This window comes from Bos grunniens, chromosome 7, assembly GCF_055505025.1.
Source record: "Bos grunniens cultivar Pamir isolate PY7600 chromosome 7, Bosgru_T2T1.0, whole genome shotgun sequence".
Taxonomy (NCBI): Eukaryota; Metazoa; Chordata; class Mammalia; order Artiodactyla; family Bovidae; genus Bos; species Bos grunniens.
In genome coordinates, this window is record NC_141171.1 from 23,997,545 (window position 1) to 24,014,939 (window position 17,395).

The 17,395-nt window shown below is 38.0% G+C and overlaps 1 protein-coding gene across 6 annotated transcripts in view; it reads right to left on the bottom strand.

Moving 5' to 3' along the window:
* Positions 1–12,132: 12,132 nt before the first annotated feature.
* The window catches only part of CHSY3 (chondroitin sulfate synthase 3), a 375,783-nt gene continuing 370,520 nt past the window's right edge, over positions 12,133–17,395 (bottom strand). For all 6 annotated transcript variants that reach the window (XM_086410475.1, XM_086410476.1, XM_086410477.1 and 3 more), the window contains one exon: positions 12,133–14,547. In XM_086410475.1, coding sequence (XP_086266601.1) covers positions 12,985–14,547 — 1,563 coding nt within the window. In that variant the 3' untranslated portion in view covers positions 12,133–12,984. The remainder of the gene's footprint in view (positions 14,548–17,395) is intronic.

Below are 17,395 nucleotides of genomic sequence, written 5' to 3' on the forward strand. Positions count from 1 at the left end.
GTATAACATGCTAATTCAAGCAACAACTTGGGTCTTCTAAAGTCAGTGAAGATTCTTATGGAAATACAGACTGTCCTTAGGTATTATTTTAAAACAAAAAATGAATCTAGAATATCACTTATATGTGAAATCTAAAAACAAATGATACAGATGAACTTATTTACAAACAAAAACAGATGAACAGATTTCGAAAACAAAAGGGAAAGTGGTGGGGGAGGGATAAATCAGGAGTTTGGGATTAACAGGTACACACTACTTTATATAGAATAGATAAAAAATAAGTTCCTACTATATAGCACAGGAAACTATATATTCAATATTTTGTAACAATCTATAGTGAAAAAGAATCTGAAATATATATATATATATTCTTTCTCTATTCACACAAATATAACTGAATCACTATGCTGTATACTAGAAACTCATACCAACATTGTAAATCAACTGTACTTCAATAAAAACAAAAACAAACAAACAAAAACACCAAAGATGAATCTTGTAATTTCCAAAGTAATTCAGGTGTTCAAACTACTTTTTAAAAAACTACATTTGGCTTCAATGGAAAGGAAAAAGAGGTTAGTACTATGCATCTTTGATCAATTTTGAGATTAAAATATATTTTTTCAAAAAGTACCCTAGTGTTTAATAAAACATTTTATTAAATATCCATTGAAAGAATTTTAAAATGTGTAATATAATATTCAAGCTTCTGAATATACCAAAGAAATCAATTAGAATGAGAAATGAATTCAGCAGTTCTGCCCATGTGACAGAGAGACTGCTATGAAGAACAGAAGAAATAATGAGCTGCAGGTTAGAGTTCTGGTTCAGGAACAAGTTCCCATCTAAAGAGAAAAGCGCTAGAAACAAAAAGGTCAAAGAATAAAGGAAATACAAAAGTACACACAAATGCATGGGAGAAAGAGACTCATTACCATGCAAATTTCTCTAAATGGCCTTCCATTTCCTTGCAGCTAATTTTTGTAAAGAATTTCTTAAACTCATATTTCTTTTCTGAGAATGCCCAGCGAAATTATACCTGCAACTGACTCATAACAGGATTTTTTTAACCAAAAATGTTATGAATTCTCCCAGAATATCTATTGTTTCATAAGTCACTTTGACATTTTCCCATATGATTCAGAGACTAAAATTTATTTCATGAAATAATACTAATAAAATTAAAAGAATATCCAGGAGCTATTAGAGGGAAACAATGAAGCATGTCTTAGAAGCAAAAACTAGTATGTTTGATATATTCATTTATTTAATGAGTAAGAACAGTTAATTATACAATTTAAAAGCATATATAAAAGTATGTCATTTCATTCCAAAAAACTATTCATTCTGTGCAGCTTTAAGGTCTTTCTTTTAGATATTTGTCCCACTATTTGTGAGTCTCGTTTTCATATTAACTCTCTCCTTTAAGATGTTTTGAAAACATGAATTTTAGTATTATGGACAACCCAGTCATTTGGTGGAGACTGATGCTGTCAAGGCAGTGGTTTGAAGATAATGAGATGTTATCTTGATATACTGTCTCCAATAAGTCATTAGTGTATGTTTGTTAAGTGAGGAACTATCGAAAGGAGGAGGAAGGGACATTCACTTTGCTCACCTGTAAGATGAGGATATGGTACCTACTTTAGAATTGATGAAGCTCAAAGGAGATGATGTTTCCCCAAATAACACTGCAGAGTAAGTAAGCATTTAATGATTGGTAGCTGTTTTGCTGTTATAATGGTAAGTCAAATAACATAAACAAATCATGTTGCCTTTTCCTCTTCCTTATTAAAATGGCTTCCTGTATGAAGTGTTTGGGGACAGAGGGAACTTTCCCTAAATAAACTGCATGTTGTCTAAGGGGCAAGTGTAACAGAAAAGATGAATGAGAACAATAATGCGTCCTTTTCCTTCTGAGCCCTTTCTGAACTCTGAGCCTTTTAAAAAGAATTCTGTTTGTCTTATGTAGAACATGAAAACATAAACATTACTGATATTAGGAAAGCATAGTGGTAACTGTATAAATCATACAATTATTTGGTATTCTTAATCTCCATATAATAATCTTACCAGAAAAATAATATAAAATATATGTAAAAGCAAAATGATTTCTAAAAATACACAGTAAGGTTTATTCATAAAGTCTCCTTTCCTGTAAATGACTGAAAATTAATTCAATAAATATTTTGATGCAATGCTTTTCCTATTAAAGTACAAACCTGAATTTAATGTTAAACAGATTAATTGAGCACTTGGAAGCACTCCTAGGGGATAGTAGAATTTTAAACTTCTCTGCCTCCAGTCTAAATACTCAAGAGGCAGCGTAAGATCCATACCCTTGGGATTCTGGTTGGCTAACAAGGAGGATAAGTAATTCCAGCATACTTTAAATAGACCAGGGTTGCTAATAAAAAAGAGTTGAAAAACATGTTCACGTAAGCCTTCAAACTCGTGATTTATATGGTAGTAATTTCTCAAAACCAACACTAGAAACTTGTAGTCTAAACATTACATCGCTTGTATCGAGTAGTTCTTAACTGTGGGAGACAAGGAAGAATCTACTAGCAGTAAAAAGGAAGGAGACTATTAAAAGGAAAGTGGGTCATCAGTATGTTGAAATGGCATGAAAACCAGAAGGCAAGTGACAAAGAATGATGCAAACGTATACAATGCACTATCTCCCCTCACCCCCCTCCCCATTTTCTCAGTATTATGGATTTTTTAATTGGCTGTGCTGGGTTTTCATCACTGCATGTGGGCTTTCTCTAATTGCAGCAAGCAGGGTCTACTCTGTAGATGCAGTGCACTGGTTTCTCATTGAAGTGGTTTGTCTCACAGAGTACGGAGTGTAGAGTTTGGGCTCAACAGCTGTGGCACATGGGTTTAGTTGCTCTGTGGTGTGTGGAATATTCCTGGATCAAGAATCAAACCTATGTCTCCTCCCCTGGAGGGTGAATTCTTAACCACTTGACCAACAGGGAAGTCCAAGTATTATGATTTTAATTAAAATTTTATTTATCACCTATAAAAGATTTTCCTTTTATAAGTATAAAGCAAGGAAATGGCAAACCACTTCATCATTCTTGCTTGAGAAGCCCGTGAACAGTATGAAAAGGCAAAATGATATGACACTGAAAGATGAACTCCCTAGGTCGGTAGGTGCCCAATATTGCTACTGGAGAAGAGTGGAGAAATAACTCCAGAAAGAACGAAGAAACAGAGCCAAAGCAAAAACAACACCTAGTTGTGGATGTGACTGGTGATGGAAGTAAAATACGATGCTGTAGAGAACAATATTCGGAGAAGGCAATGGCACCCCACTCCAGTACTCTTGCCTGGAAAATCCCATGGATGGAGGAGACTGGTAGGCTGCAGTCCATGGGGTCGCTAAGAGTCAGACACGACTGAGAGACTTCACTTTCACTTTTCACTTTCATGCATCGGAGAAGGAAATGGCAACCTACTCCAGTGTTCTTGCCTGGAGAATCCTAGGCACGGGGGAGCCTGGTGGGCTGCCGTCTATGGGGTCACACAGAGTCGGACACGACTGAAGTGACTTAGCATAGCATAGCATAGAGAACAATATTGCATAGGAGCCTGGACTGTTAGGTCCTGAATCAAGGTAAATTGGAAGTGGTCAAACAGGAGATGGCAAGAGTGAGCACCAACATTTTAGGAATCAGTCAACTAAATGGACTGGAATGGGTGAATTTAACTCAGATGACCATTATATCTACTACTGTGGGCAAGAATCCCTTAGAAGAAATGGAGTAGCCCTCACAGTCATCAGAAGAGTCCAAAATGCAGTACTTGGATGCAATCTCAAAAATGACAGAAAGATCTCTATTCGTTTCCAAGGCAAAACATTCAATATCCCAGTAATCCAAGTCTATGCCCCAACCAGTAATGCTGAAGAAGGTGAAGTTGAACGGTTCTATGAAGACATACAACACCTTCTAGAATGAACACCCAAGAGATGTACTTTTCATTACAGGAGACTGGAATGCAAAAGTAGGAAGTCAAGAGCTATCTAGAGTAATAAGCAAATTTGGCCATAGAGTACAAAACAAAGCAGGTCAAAGGCTAACAGAGTTTTACCAAGAGTATGCACCGCTCATAGCAACACCCTGTTCCAACAACACAGATAATACTCTATGCATGGACATCACCCGATGGAAATACTGATATCAGATTGATTATCTTCTTTGCAGCCAAAGCTGAACAAGCTCTATACAGTCAGCAAAAACAAGACCAGGAGCTGACTGTGTCTCATATCATGAACTCCTTATTGCCAATTTCAGACTCAAATTGAAGAAAGTAGGGAATACCACAAGACCATTCAGGTATGACCTAAATCAAATCCCTTATGATTAAACAAAGGAAGTGACAAATAGATTCAAGGGATTAGATCTGATAGAGAGAGTGCCTGAAGAACTGTGGATGGAAATTCATGACATGGTACAGGAGGCAGTGATCAAGAACATCCCCAAGAAAAAGAAATGCAAAAAGGCAAAATGGTTGTCTGAGGAGGCCTTACAAATAGCTGAGAAAAGAAGAGAAGCTAAAGGCAAAGGAGAAAAGGAAAGATATACCCATTTGAATGCAGACTTCCAAAGAATAGCAAGGAGAGATAAGAAAGCCTTCCTCAGTGATCAGTGCAAAGAAATAGAGGAAAACAATAGAATGGGAAGGACTAGAGATCTATTCAAGGAAATTAGAGATACCAAGGGAACATTTCATGTAAATATGTACACAATAAAGGCCAGAAATGGTATGGACCTAACAGAAACAGAAGATATTAAGAAGAGATGGCAAGAATACAAAGAAGAACTATACAAAAATGATCTTCACGGCCCAGATAACCACAATGGTGTGATCACTCACCTAGAGCCAGACATCCTGGAATGCGAAGTCAAGTGGGCCTTAGGAAGCATCACTACGAACAAAGCTAGTGGAGGTGATGGAATTCCAGTTGAGCTATTCCAAATCCTGAAAGATGATCCTGTGAAAGTGCTGCACTCAATATGCCAGCAAATTTGGAAAACTCAGCAGTGGCCACAGGACTGGAAAAGGTCAGTTTTCATTCCAATCCCAGAGAAAGGCAATGCCAAAGAATGCTCAAACTACCACACAATTGCACTCATCTCACACGCTAGTAAAGTAATGCTCAAAATTCTCCAAGCCAGGCTTCAGCAGTATATGAACCAAGAACTTCCAGATTCAAGCTGGATTTAGAAAAGGCAGAGGAACCAGAGATCAAATTGCCAACATCTGCTGGATCATCAAAAAAGCAAGAGAGTTCCAGAAAAACATCTACTTCTGCTTAATTGACTGTGCCAAAGCCTTTGACTGTGGGATCACAACAAACTGTGGACAATTCTTCAAGAGGTGGGAATACCAGACTACCTTACCTCCCTCCTGAAAATTCTGTATGCAGGTCAAGAAGAAACAGTTAGAACCAGTCCTGGAAAAATGGACTAGTTCCAAATTGGGAAAGGAATACATCAGGACTGCATATTAATCACCTTGCTTATTTAACTTATATGCAGAGAATATCATGCAGAATGCTGGGCTGAATGAAGCACAAGCTGGAATCAAGATTTCTGGGATAAATATCAATAACCTCAGATATGCAGATGACACCACCCTTATGGCTGAAAGCGAAGAAGAACTAAAGAGCCTCTTGATGAAGTGAAAGAGGAGAGTGAAAAAGTTGGCTTAAAACTCAACATTCAAAAAATAAAGATCATGGCATCCAGTTCCATCACTTCAAGACAAATAGGTGGGGAAACAAAAGAAACAGTGAAGGATTTTATATTTTGGGGCTCCAAAATCACTGCAGACAGTGACTGCCACCATGATATTAAAACGCTTGCTCCTTGGAAGAAAAGCTATGACCAACCTACACAGCATTTTAAATAGCAGAGACATTACTTTGCTGACAAAGGTCTGCAAACCATAGACAAAGCTATGGTTTTTCCAGTGGTCATGTATGGATATGAGAGTTGGACTATAAAGAAGGCTGAGCACCAAAGAATTGATGCTTTTGAACTGTGGTGTTGGAGAAGACTCATGAGAGTCTTTGGACTGCAAGGAGATTCAACCAGTCAATCTAAAGAAAATCAGTCCTGAATATTCACTGGAAGGACTGATGCTGAAGCTCAAATACGTTGGCCACTTGATGGGCGGTACTGACTCATTGGAAAAGACCCTAATGCTGGGAAAGATTGAAGGCAGGAGGAGTAGGGGACAACAGAGGGTGAGATAATTGGATTGCATTACTGACTTGATGGACATGAGTTTGAGCAACTCCAGGGGTTGGTGATGGACAGGGAAGCCTGGTGTGCTGCAGTCCATGGGGTCACAAAGAGTTGGACACAACAGAGCAACTGAAGTGATCAACTGATTAATCCTTAAGTTGTGGTATTTGTTTTCATTTTCATATGAACTTTTAGACTGAGTTAGTTTTGACTCTCATCAAGTTGAACACTTGACGCCAAGATCCAGTAACAAGAATCAAGGCAGACCTGTATGTCTGTATTTGAAATTCACCTAGGTATACACCTACTTCTACCCATTAAGAGAGAATGAGAAAATGTGATGCTTGTGGGAATTTAGGAAATAGAATTTGAGGAAGAACTGAGAATGAGATGGAGACCAGTCCCACAGAAGCAACCCTAATACTAGGGAGAGGTTTGCTTTCAGGTAATGTATATTTTCACAGTCATAAATTTTTTACAGGAGAACATTATTCCCAAGCAAGGTTTCAATAAATGTTTGCTAATCAATTAACATACAGATAAGAGCAAATATTCTAGGAGTTATAAAAAAACCCTTTCCTGTTGAAGTCTTTATATATAGTAGATCCAATTTAAATAAAAAATTATCCTCCTAATCTTAGACATACCGATTCCTTCAGAAGTGATTCTATAAATAAAGACTGAGGTTGGGTGCTGATAGAACAGCAAGAACACTTACCAATGCATGATGGATAATCAAAACTCAGCACTCTCAGCTTTGATACCAACCTATGGACAAATAAACCATGGTTGAATTTGACTGAAATAAAATCCTGCATGGGGGAGAATTCCAAATATGGCACAGAGGTTGGCAGCTTCTGGCGAGAGAAAGGAAAAGGGAGACTAACAACTAGCTGTCAAACTGCAGGCAATACTAGAATATCCTGGCTTCACTGTGCCAGCACCAGGCGGTTTGCTGCCTGCTGCAGATGTGGCTGTGTCATCACTTGGGGGCATGAATTACTGCTGAGGACTCATTATCCCGCCATCTGTTGGGTCAAGCCCGGCAGCGTGACTGGTGCCTGAGTGAGGCTGTGGGCTACAGAGGCAGAGCCCACCGGTATATTCTGGGACTCCATCCTGCTTCTACTGTTGTTGCTGCTCTAAATAGAAGGCCTAGGAGGCTTCTGGCCTCAGCACAAACTATCTGTACTACATGCCTGACAATGATTAGGATGCTAATAAAAGTACAGATGGGGAAGGTAGGCAAGTCACAGCACTAAAAACTGAGAACAGATCCATTTATTATCCTTCAGGACACTACTTTGCCCCATAATATCCATAATTACAGACTACTTCTGAAGAGATATGCCATCAGTATTTAAGGACAAATGAGAGTTTAAGTGGCCAATTCCCCGGATTACCTATAATCCCCTCTTAGATATTCACACTAAGTTCCTATGGGGTGCAGAACCATGGATGCAGATAACTCAGAAAGCATGAGGAGTTAGGGAAGGAAAGGCAGATGGCCACATAATGAAAAGTATGGTGAGACCTTCATTCTCCCATGCACATTCATCATTGTGGCCCAGATGAAGCTACAAATACTTTATTGGCTATTTGAGACTCATCTTGATGTATTTTACCTGACTAAACCATGAAATTAAAAGACACTTACTCCTTGGAAGGAAAGTTATGACCAACCTAGATAGCATATTCAAAAGCAGAGACATTACTTTGACAACAAAGGTCCGTCTAGTCAAGGCTATGGTTTTTCCAGTAGTCATGTATGGATGTGAGAGTTGGACTGTGAAGAAAGTTGAGCGCCGAAGAATTGATGCTTTTGGACTGTGGTGTTGGAGAAGACTCTTGAGAGTCCCTTGGACTGCAAGGAGATTAAACCAGTCCATTCTGAAGGAGATCAGTCCTGGGTGTTCTTTGGAAGGAATAATGCTAAAGCTGAAACTCCAGTACTTTGGCCACCTCATGCGAAGAGTTGACTCATTGGAAAAGACTCTGATGCTGGGAGGGATTGGGGGCAGGAGGAGAAGGGGACGACAGAGGATGAGATGGCTGGATGGCATCACTGACTCGATGGACATGGGTTCGGGTGAACTCTGGGGGTTGGTGATGGACAGGGAGGCCTGGTGTGCTGCAATTCATGGGGTCGCAAAGAGTCGGACATGACTGAGCGACTGAACTGAAACATTTTTTTTACCTGATTAAAAATGTGTTCTTTAGGGTAAAAAGAGCAGATGAAGGAAGATACTACCTCTCTTTCTAGGTCCAGGTCTACCTTAGGCTACTCCCTCCAGGACAAGGCAGTCCTAGGTGAGGGCTCAATAGGCCTGGCAGCACTACCACCTCTCTCTGAGCAATATTAACACTTACGTATGCAATCTAGAAAAATGGTGCTGATGAGCCTATTTGCAGGGAGGAATAGAGGCACAGATGCAGAGAACAGACTTGTGCATGCAGTGGGGGAAGGAGAAGATGGGACAAATTGAGAGAGTAGCACTGACATATATATACTACCATGTATAAAATAGACCGGAGAAGGCGATGGCACCCCACTCCAGTACTCTTGCCTGGAAAATCCCATGGACGGAGGAGCCTGGTAGGCTGCAGTCCATGGGGTCCCTAGGAGTCGGACACGACTGAGCAACTTCACTTTCACTTTTCACTTTCATGCATTGGAGAAGGAAATGGCAACCCACTCTGGTATTCTTGCCTAGAGACTCCCAGGGACGGGGGAGCCTGGTGGGCTGCCGTCTATGGGGTCGCACAGAGTCAGACATGACTGAAGCAACTTAGCAGCAGCAGCATAAAATAGACAGCTAGTAGGAAGCTGCTGTATAACACAGGGAGCTCAGCTCAGGGCTCGGTGATGACCTAGAGGGGTGGGAGGGAGGCTCACAAGGAAGGGGATACATGTACACTAATAGCTGATTCATGTGTTGTACAGCAGGAACTAACACAACATTGTATAGTAAATATACTCCAATTAAAAATAAATTAAAAACCAGGAAAAAAGAAAAGAAAAAGGGCCTCATCTTCTGAGTCCTCCTCCCCGAAGAAGGAATTGCCCAGGGAGAATCTGAAAATGCAACCATGAAAAGTCAGAGTGGCCCAGCTATGGGGCTGCTGACCAGAGATGGGCTTCAGCTTTCCACATGAAAAACAAGGGAACATTGTTAACTTACCTTTCCAGTGAGCGCTTAGTGTCTTGGTTGGACTATCAGTTCACACACTTATTTCATTCCAGTAGTTCCCATCTATTAACTAGGCACAAAGGGCCCAACTCTTAGATTCAGAAATATATCAGCTGCATCACGCTATGTCTGTAAGGGGACAGTGACATACAGTCAAGCAATTATGCAGTGACATTCATCGTGGACAGCTTCTGCTCTCAGCTGGCTGAACCCACGTAGAAGGGCTGCTGCTGGCATCGGGAATTCTGAAAATGTTTTCCTGCTAGCTGAGGTCCAATGACTTGCAAGCAAGTAGAGAGAAGAAATCCTGCTCCAACACAGTGCTACTCAGAGAGAGCCAGCAAAGTGGGCAAAGACTGGGATCAAAGCCTGCTGCTGCTGCTAAGTCGCTTCAGTCGTGTCCAGCTCTGTGAGACCCCATAGATGGCAGCCCACCAGGCTCCCCAATCCCTGGGATTCTCCAGGCAAAGCCTAAAGAGGCTCTAACCGAGCAAAAGATCAGCAAACTTCTCTCTGTCGAGAACAAGCAAAGAGCAAATCAAGCTGAATAACAGATCAAATGTGGCTACGGAGTCGGCTGGATCTTTGCTCCCCCGTTGTCCCCTACATTCTCCCCAACAACTGAAAAGCCATGGGTTACAGTAGAAAGACGGGTGCTTTCGATTCAGACAGTAATGAGCATAAATTTCTTAATTCTAAAACAAGCCAACTGTGTGAATTCAGGATAAATTACTTCATGACTCATGGCCTCAGTTTCCATATCTGTTGAATGAAGAAGGAGAATCAATATTCTGAGAGCTATCGAGAGGATTACATATAAAAGGATAATATAAGTAAAATGTACAGTGTTATATTGAGTGAACAGAAGGTGATCAATAAGATGATGCTGAAGGTTAATGAAATGGCTGTTGTGCTGATATTTACATAGAACATCCATAGCTGTCCAAATAAAGCAATGCCAATAACACACACGCTGTGCCTCAGGCTGCACTCACGCTGGTTACCCTTCAACCATGGGGTTTAAACTAACAGATACTCTGTGCACAGAAAAACACTCTTAGTTTTGCTAGTATCATTTCAATAAATTTGCGGTCAAGAAATATTGCGGTACCTGAAAAAAAATCATAGGAAAGCTAATACAAAATTATAAAATAGAATTTAAGTACATTTATATTAGTTTCAGTACAGCATGCATGTGTGTAGTTAAGTCCAAATGAGATCTTTGCATTCCCTTGTTTCATCAGAAGAATTTCATCAGAGAAATGATGAAAGTGGAGAATGCCACCTCATCCCCGGGCAGGTGCCTCATGACTTTCTAACACTTGGAGGGGTTTTAAATGAGCTCTTTGCATTTATTCCTCAGTAAAACTCTGCTATTTCAGTTGCCCTAATTAAAGAGGAGATCCTGATTTCTTTTCTCCTTTAATAACATCATTAATAATTATTATTTAGTAATAAATCTTCCCAAGTGACTATCTTTACTGAATATAAGTATACTTATCACAAGGAAAATAAAATCTGCAAAAGAGCTAATAGCACAATGCAGGAAAAGAGCTATTAGAAGAGGGTTGTGAAGGACAGAGACAATATGAGAGCAGAGATAAGCTCTGAAATGTCAGCCTTGTCACGATTTTTAACATCTAAAAGTGCCATTAATTCCTCTCTAATGAATCTTACGTTATTAAGATTATATGTTTTAGTCAAGGAAAGTGCCATATTTGTCACAATATTAAGCAATGTTATTTTTTTGAAACCCCCAAAAGGTCTTTGCTAAAAGAGATGGTTGCCACATAAGAAAGTCATTACTAAGGCAAATGCTATATGACCTCAGGACAGTCAGTTCCAAATAATGGTAATAACTTACAATTGCTTTCAAATCAATTTTGATGCAAATTTTAGTGTTCTAGTTTGAAAAAAGAAAATCAAAGTATAAAACAGCATGTATAATAGGCTACATTTTATGTATCAAGGGAGAAGAAAATAAATATATGTCTTTTCTGCTTGTGAAACTGTAGAAAAACATGCACACAAACATACATACACCTAAAATGGTGGTTATGTGCAGTTAAGGACAGATTTGGGTGAATAGAGCCTGAGACTGACAGTGGTAGACATTTGACATCTTGTTTGATTTTGGAACTATGCAAACATATTACTTATTTACAAGATGAAATTTAAAAAATATGCTTTCACAAGAGCTTCTTATACAGATTTTCATTTTCTCTTACATTTATTGAATAAGATTATATTTTTCTACAAACTGGGCACTACTGATTCAGATTTGAGAAAGAATGGTAGAGAAATGAAACATTTTCCTATGTGTTTTATAAATAGCAATATAATTGTAAAATTAATTTTATATTCATAATGTCTGCATTTATTTTCGTATCTTTGTGCCATCTGCCAACCTGGATTAAAATCTGATTTTGACCTATTCTTGGTTCAGTTTGATCACAAAGCTAATGAGATCGAAGAGGAATACTTCCTCCAGATTGTAAATTATTGACTAAACAATTGCTCATTTTAATCACTTATGAAAGCCAGAACTCAAAGCATATTGATATAAATATCATGCCCATAATCCCTTATTAATGTTTCCAGCCTTTGTAGCAAGCATGCTTTGGTGACTATGACCATTAAGAAATACATCAAATTTGACCAAAAGGAAACAACACAAATTTTTCAGTGTATTTGAAAAAGAATACTGTCATACCTGTTTTATTATAAATAACCAGGTTCTGTCATATTTTATCTTCTTGCCAGCAAATGAAGGACATTGTTTCATAAAGCTTCTAAAATGTACATGAATATTTAATTAAATCATATTTCCTTGAGAAAATAAAGTTCATTCGCATTTATAGCAGACTGTTGTGAGGAGTAAGATAATTGTCATAAGACCAGGGTAGCCAGTACCGGTTGCTTGTGGAACAAAACTCCTCAAATTTTTAAAACTTTTTTTAAAAAATAAACTTACAATCATAAGTGTTCATTTACTTTAAAAATCCTAAAGATGAAGAAAATTATTGTCTATATATTTAAGTCCTTGTATAAATTACAAAACTCAAGTTTATGTTACAGAGTCCCTTCCCCATAGGAAGCATAAAGCACTTTTGTGGTACCTTTCACCAGTAAATATTTGTATCACATTGAATTTGACAAACGAAAGAAAAGTCGATATTGCATCTTAAAGCCCCAAGAGAACATTCTTCTAAGCTGTCTCTCATGTTGAATGAGCTTCAAAAGTCATTTGATTGCCACGATTTAACTCAATCTCAAATAAAGATATATAAAAGTAATATGCCTATTGACTTCAGTAGAAATCTGAAATATCAGTGAACTGCAGACTCTTCTTGTTTGAGGTCAACAAACACTCTTTGGAAGACAACCAAGAGTAGTTTAAGACCTGGACAACAAAATAAAATTATAACAATAATAATTATAATAATAAAAATAACAATAAAATTAAACAACAACAACCAACAATGAGGTAAACTCCCCTTTAAAAAAGGCAATATGTGTTGCCTGGATTGTCAGGAGAGAGTTCGATTGTACCTGACACCCAAATGTTTTTCCAGCCATAGTTCAGCCAGTTGCACAGTTGAGGCAAAAGTACTTGCCTTGGATCCTAAGCACATCTTATACTGCTTAGGGTCCAAGTTAGGGTCACAATGAACTGGATGGAAAATGTGGACCACTCCTACTTCTTGACTTCTGAAGGGCCTCAAGCCAGATAGAATGACTTTATTGTAGAGATCTACATCTTCCAGTCCCCAGCCTTGTATTGAGGTATCAAATCCACCTGCTCCCAGAAGATCACTTTTATAAATACAGGTAATTCCATATCCATAATCTCTCCAGAATCCAGTCTTCTTTGAGAAGACGAAGTCGTCATCGGTTGGAGGGCTCCCCCCATTGGTTACCTTTGGGTCATACTGGCTAAAGATGATGGGGTAGTATACCTGTTGTCCCTGAATTGTATTGTCTCTACATCGTTGGAGAAAATCTCCTCTGAAGATCAAGTCAACATCACAAAATAGCAGCAAAGTATCATTGTCAAACTGGGAAGATCCCATTTCAAGACCAAGACCTCTGGAAAACTCCCCCTTCATGGGGATCAGGGTGATTTCTGCTTTGGGGTACTTGTTCTGATATTCTTGTATAAGCTCAGTATGCTTGTTGGAATCTTGGCCAGAATTCTTACTGAAAAGGATGATGACCAGTTTTACATTCTGCTTTGGGATAAGACAAGTGTTTTCAAAGTTCTCCATGAATCTCAAGAAAGTGTCATACCTTCCAATGAGAGGGACAAGAATGTGTATTTTCTTTTCACTGTGCCCTCTCACTTCTTTGGCACCTTGAAAAGAAGACAGTATCTTTAAAGAATTCGATATAAAGGAGAATGATTGAGTGTCACTGTTAATACTCTCTACAAGACTGTTGACATCTAGCTCTTCAGTTTCTCTGAAGAAAGGCTTGCTGAACAACTGCTGAAGATAGGCATGGCGTCTTACTGGCACAGTCAGTTTCCTCCCCTTGTGTCTTTTGTATAAGAGAAGTAAATCCAAAATGTACTCCACCCCATGCATGGGATCAACCCTGCGGTAGCCATATTGAATTTCTTTGAAGTCAATGAGCCGTCCTCTCGTCTTGGCATTCTCATTGATCATCTCCATCACCTGTAGGACAGTATCATCCAGCGCTGTTCTCAGGATGCTACTGATGCTCTGTCGAGGAGGCTGGTTCTCAGATGCTGAGTAAAGGAGTTTCCCTGTCAGGAACTCCCATTCTATCACTTCATCTCTCTCCCGAGGCTGGAAGTGGTTGAAAGAAGGCATTACTCCCAGCTGCTGGTCCTCTTTGCTCACTTCGCTATTACTAAGCTTGCTCATCAGCGCACTCTCCCGGTGGAGCTGGATGGTGCGGTAGCGCAGTTCAGAAATTTTGCGGCTGAGCATGTAATTATGAAGCCTGTATTGGTAGGCGGGCCTTTTGTTTGGATGAAGTGTTATGGCTGCATGGATTTTGCTGTTGTGAAGGTCTTGGATATAACCCTTGCGATTGTGTTCATAATTTTCATGGAACAGTTGCTGCATCTGAAAAGTAGAAGGAAATCAAGATGTTAAAATAAATTTAAAAAGAAACTAAGCAATAAAACATTTAAACTAAAATATTTAATAAGAATTACTTATACCGTATTTCATAACAAAAATGATATAAAATATGAAAAATGGGAAAAAATCTTTAATGGGCACTTCACAAAAGAGAATGTGTAAATGCCTGATAAACATACAAAACATTTCTCTAGCTCATTCATCACCAGTGTAATGCAATTTAAAGTCACAATGTGATATTTAACCTACAAAAATGGCTAATGATACATAATGTGCTGTCAAAGTATTAATAGCAGATTTGGAACTCTCATACACAGCTGGTGAGAATGTAACTTGGTTCAACCACTGTGGAAAACTGTATTGACTAAAATGATCATATGCATTCCCTGTTACTCAGTAATTCTACTCTTAGAAATATGCCTAAAACAAATACACGCATACATTTACCTAAATATATATATATATTTTTTCAAAGCAGTATTATTCATAATACACCCAAACTGAAAGCAACCTGAATGTACATCAAGAATTGATAAATAAACCTAATAGAAAATAATACATCAATTAAAATAAAGGAAATACTACTGCTCAACAACACAGACAAACTCACAAACAAGTAAAAGAAGCCATGTACAAATGAATACATTTTATATGATTCTATTCATATGAAATTAAGAAACAGGTACAGCTAACTGATGCAGTTAGCTATAAGAATAGGTGATCAAAAATCCAGAAAGGGGGCAGGAAGCTCTGCAGTGTTAACAGTATTGAATTTGCTATCTAAGTCATGGTGACACATATGCATTTAATTTGTGAACATTCACTCAAGTATTACTTACGATGTATTTGCTATCCCCCGATTAATAAATAACTTTCTTTTAAAAATATGCATATACATGCATGTAAAACCAGGTAGGTTTTTTGATATGTATGTACCTAAATGTGTGTGGATATGTGAGAGGGGAGAGACAGAATATGAATATCAGAATTTTCCTAGCGAAGGTGACCTAAAAAATGTAAGACCAATACCATGACAGACTCTTTATCTCCAGTATTTCACTTGGTTCTTATTCTATACTCTTAGATTTTCAAATCAACATGATCTGACCTTGAAGAATGTAACAGCAGATATTCTGAGATGGATTTTGGACTTGATTCAAGAGAGTTTAGTTACATCCAATATTTTTTCCTAAAAACATATACCAATTTTTATTTGAAACTTTGATGTTAAATCAAATCAAATCCATATGAATGGGCTATTATAGCTCTAATTTGTATTATGATCCTTCATCTGAAATTGCCTCAACATATTACTTTAGGTAGGTTTTCATGGGGTTTTTTTTGGTATGCAACAAGATAAAAAATTCTAATGGCATATAGAATATTAATTTTACCACCTCTACAAAGTATTGGCTCTCTGAAACTATTCTTTCTTAAGGCCTGCTTTACATTACTAACAAAACAGGAACATGCTAAATTAAATAGGAGACATTGCTCAGAGGTGAACTGTTCAATTGCAGACTTATCTAGCTCCTTTAGTGATACTGAAGTGATTAATACTGCACAACTTGATGAAGGTGATATTTGTTATAGAACAAAGATTATCAGTATTAAAATGGTTAAGGAACTTGCATCACTCATATCATTACAACACAAGTTCCCTATATAGTGCTTATTTTTCTAGTGTATTCCTTTGCAGAAATATTATAAGCAAAGTCAGTGAGGGGGGCAATATTTAAAAAGAGCACACTCATACATACTCTAGGTAGTGTGGTAATGATAAGATCATCTTGAATTCATGTTATATTTTCCATTAAGAAACATAGAGTATATCCAAATTTTCTGTTTATATGTAGGGAGGATCAAGCGCTGCAGCATAGACAGGAGAATGCTTAAGAGCCTGACTGTGAAATTAGCCAGATCTAGACTTGAGAACTGGCTCCACCATTTCTAAGCCATTTCGTATCCGATCTATTTAAGTCTCAGTCTCCTAATCTATAACAGAGAAAATGCCAACCACCTCAATGTATATTAAAATGTTGCTCAATAAGAAAAAAAAATATATATATATACGTTGCTTAGTACTATGTCTGGTATCAATCAAGACAATCAAGACAAGGATTTGCCAGCCTCCTCCTGAGATTCCTCTTTTTAACTAGGAGTTTTCAGAGAATGAGAGCAGCACTCTTTAGGCTTGCCTCGTCTTTGTTCATTTCTGGAAATGCTTGGGAACAGTTATAATTTGGCCATATACACTCAGTGCTTCAATGTATCAAGCATACCATTGAGGAACCTTCTGCTAATAAAAATCCTCAACATTTTACTACAAGAGAGATAAAGTATTGTGGGGATTTTTGGGAAACCAAGGTTCAGGAAGGTTAAGTGATTTAACCAAGGGTCTACTGAGAGTAATGAGATTATGACCAGAACTAGAATAAGCAGTCACTTTTGCTACTTATCACACAAAATTTTGAATACAGCAAAACTGTTTTAAGAAAAAGTATAAAATACACATTTAAAATTATATTAGCTTGTTTGAAATAATTCAGAATTTCCTTTCCCTTATAGAATTTTCAGTTGATTTCATGGTACCTCCACAACCTTACACTGAAAGTAAAAATCATTTCACACTAACAAAATCACTGACATCAATAAAAGCAAAAGCAACTGACATCAATGGGTCCTGACTGATTTCAGTGTTTCTGCAAGTTTCTGTGTTTCAAAGTCTCTGCAAGAGGAAAAGACTAGATGAAAAAATAGCCTCACGCCACCAAGAAAAGAATTCATGAAACTGAGGAAAATATTAAGGGACAGTTCTAAAAGTCATAAG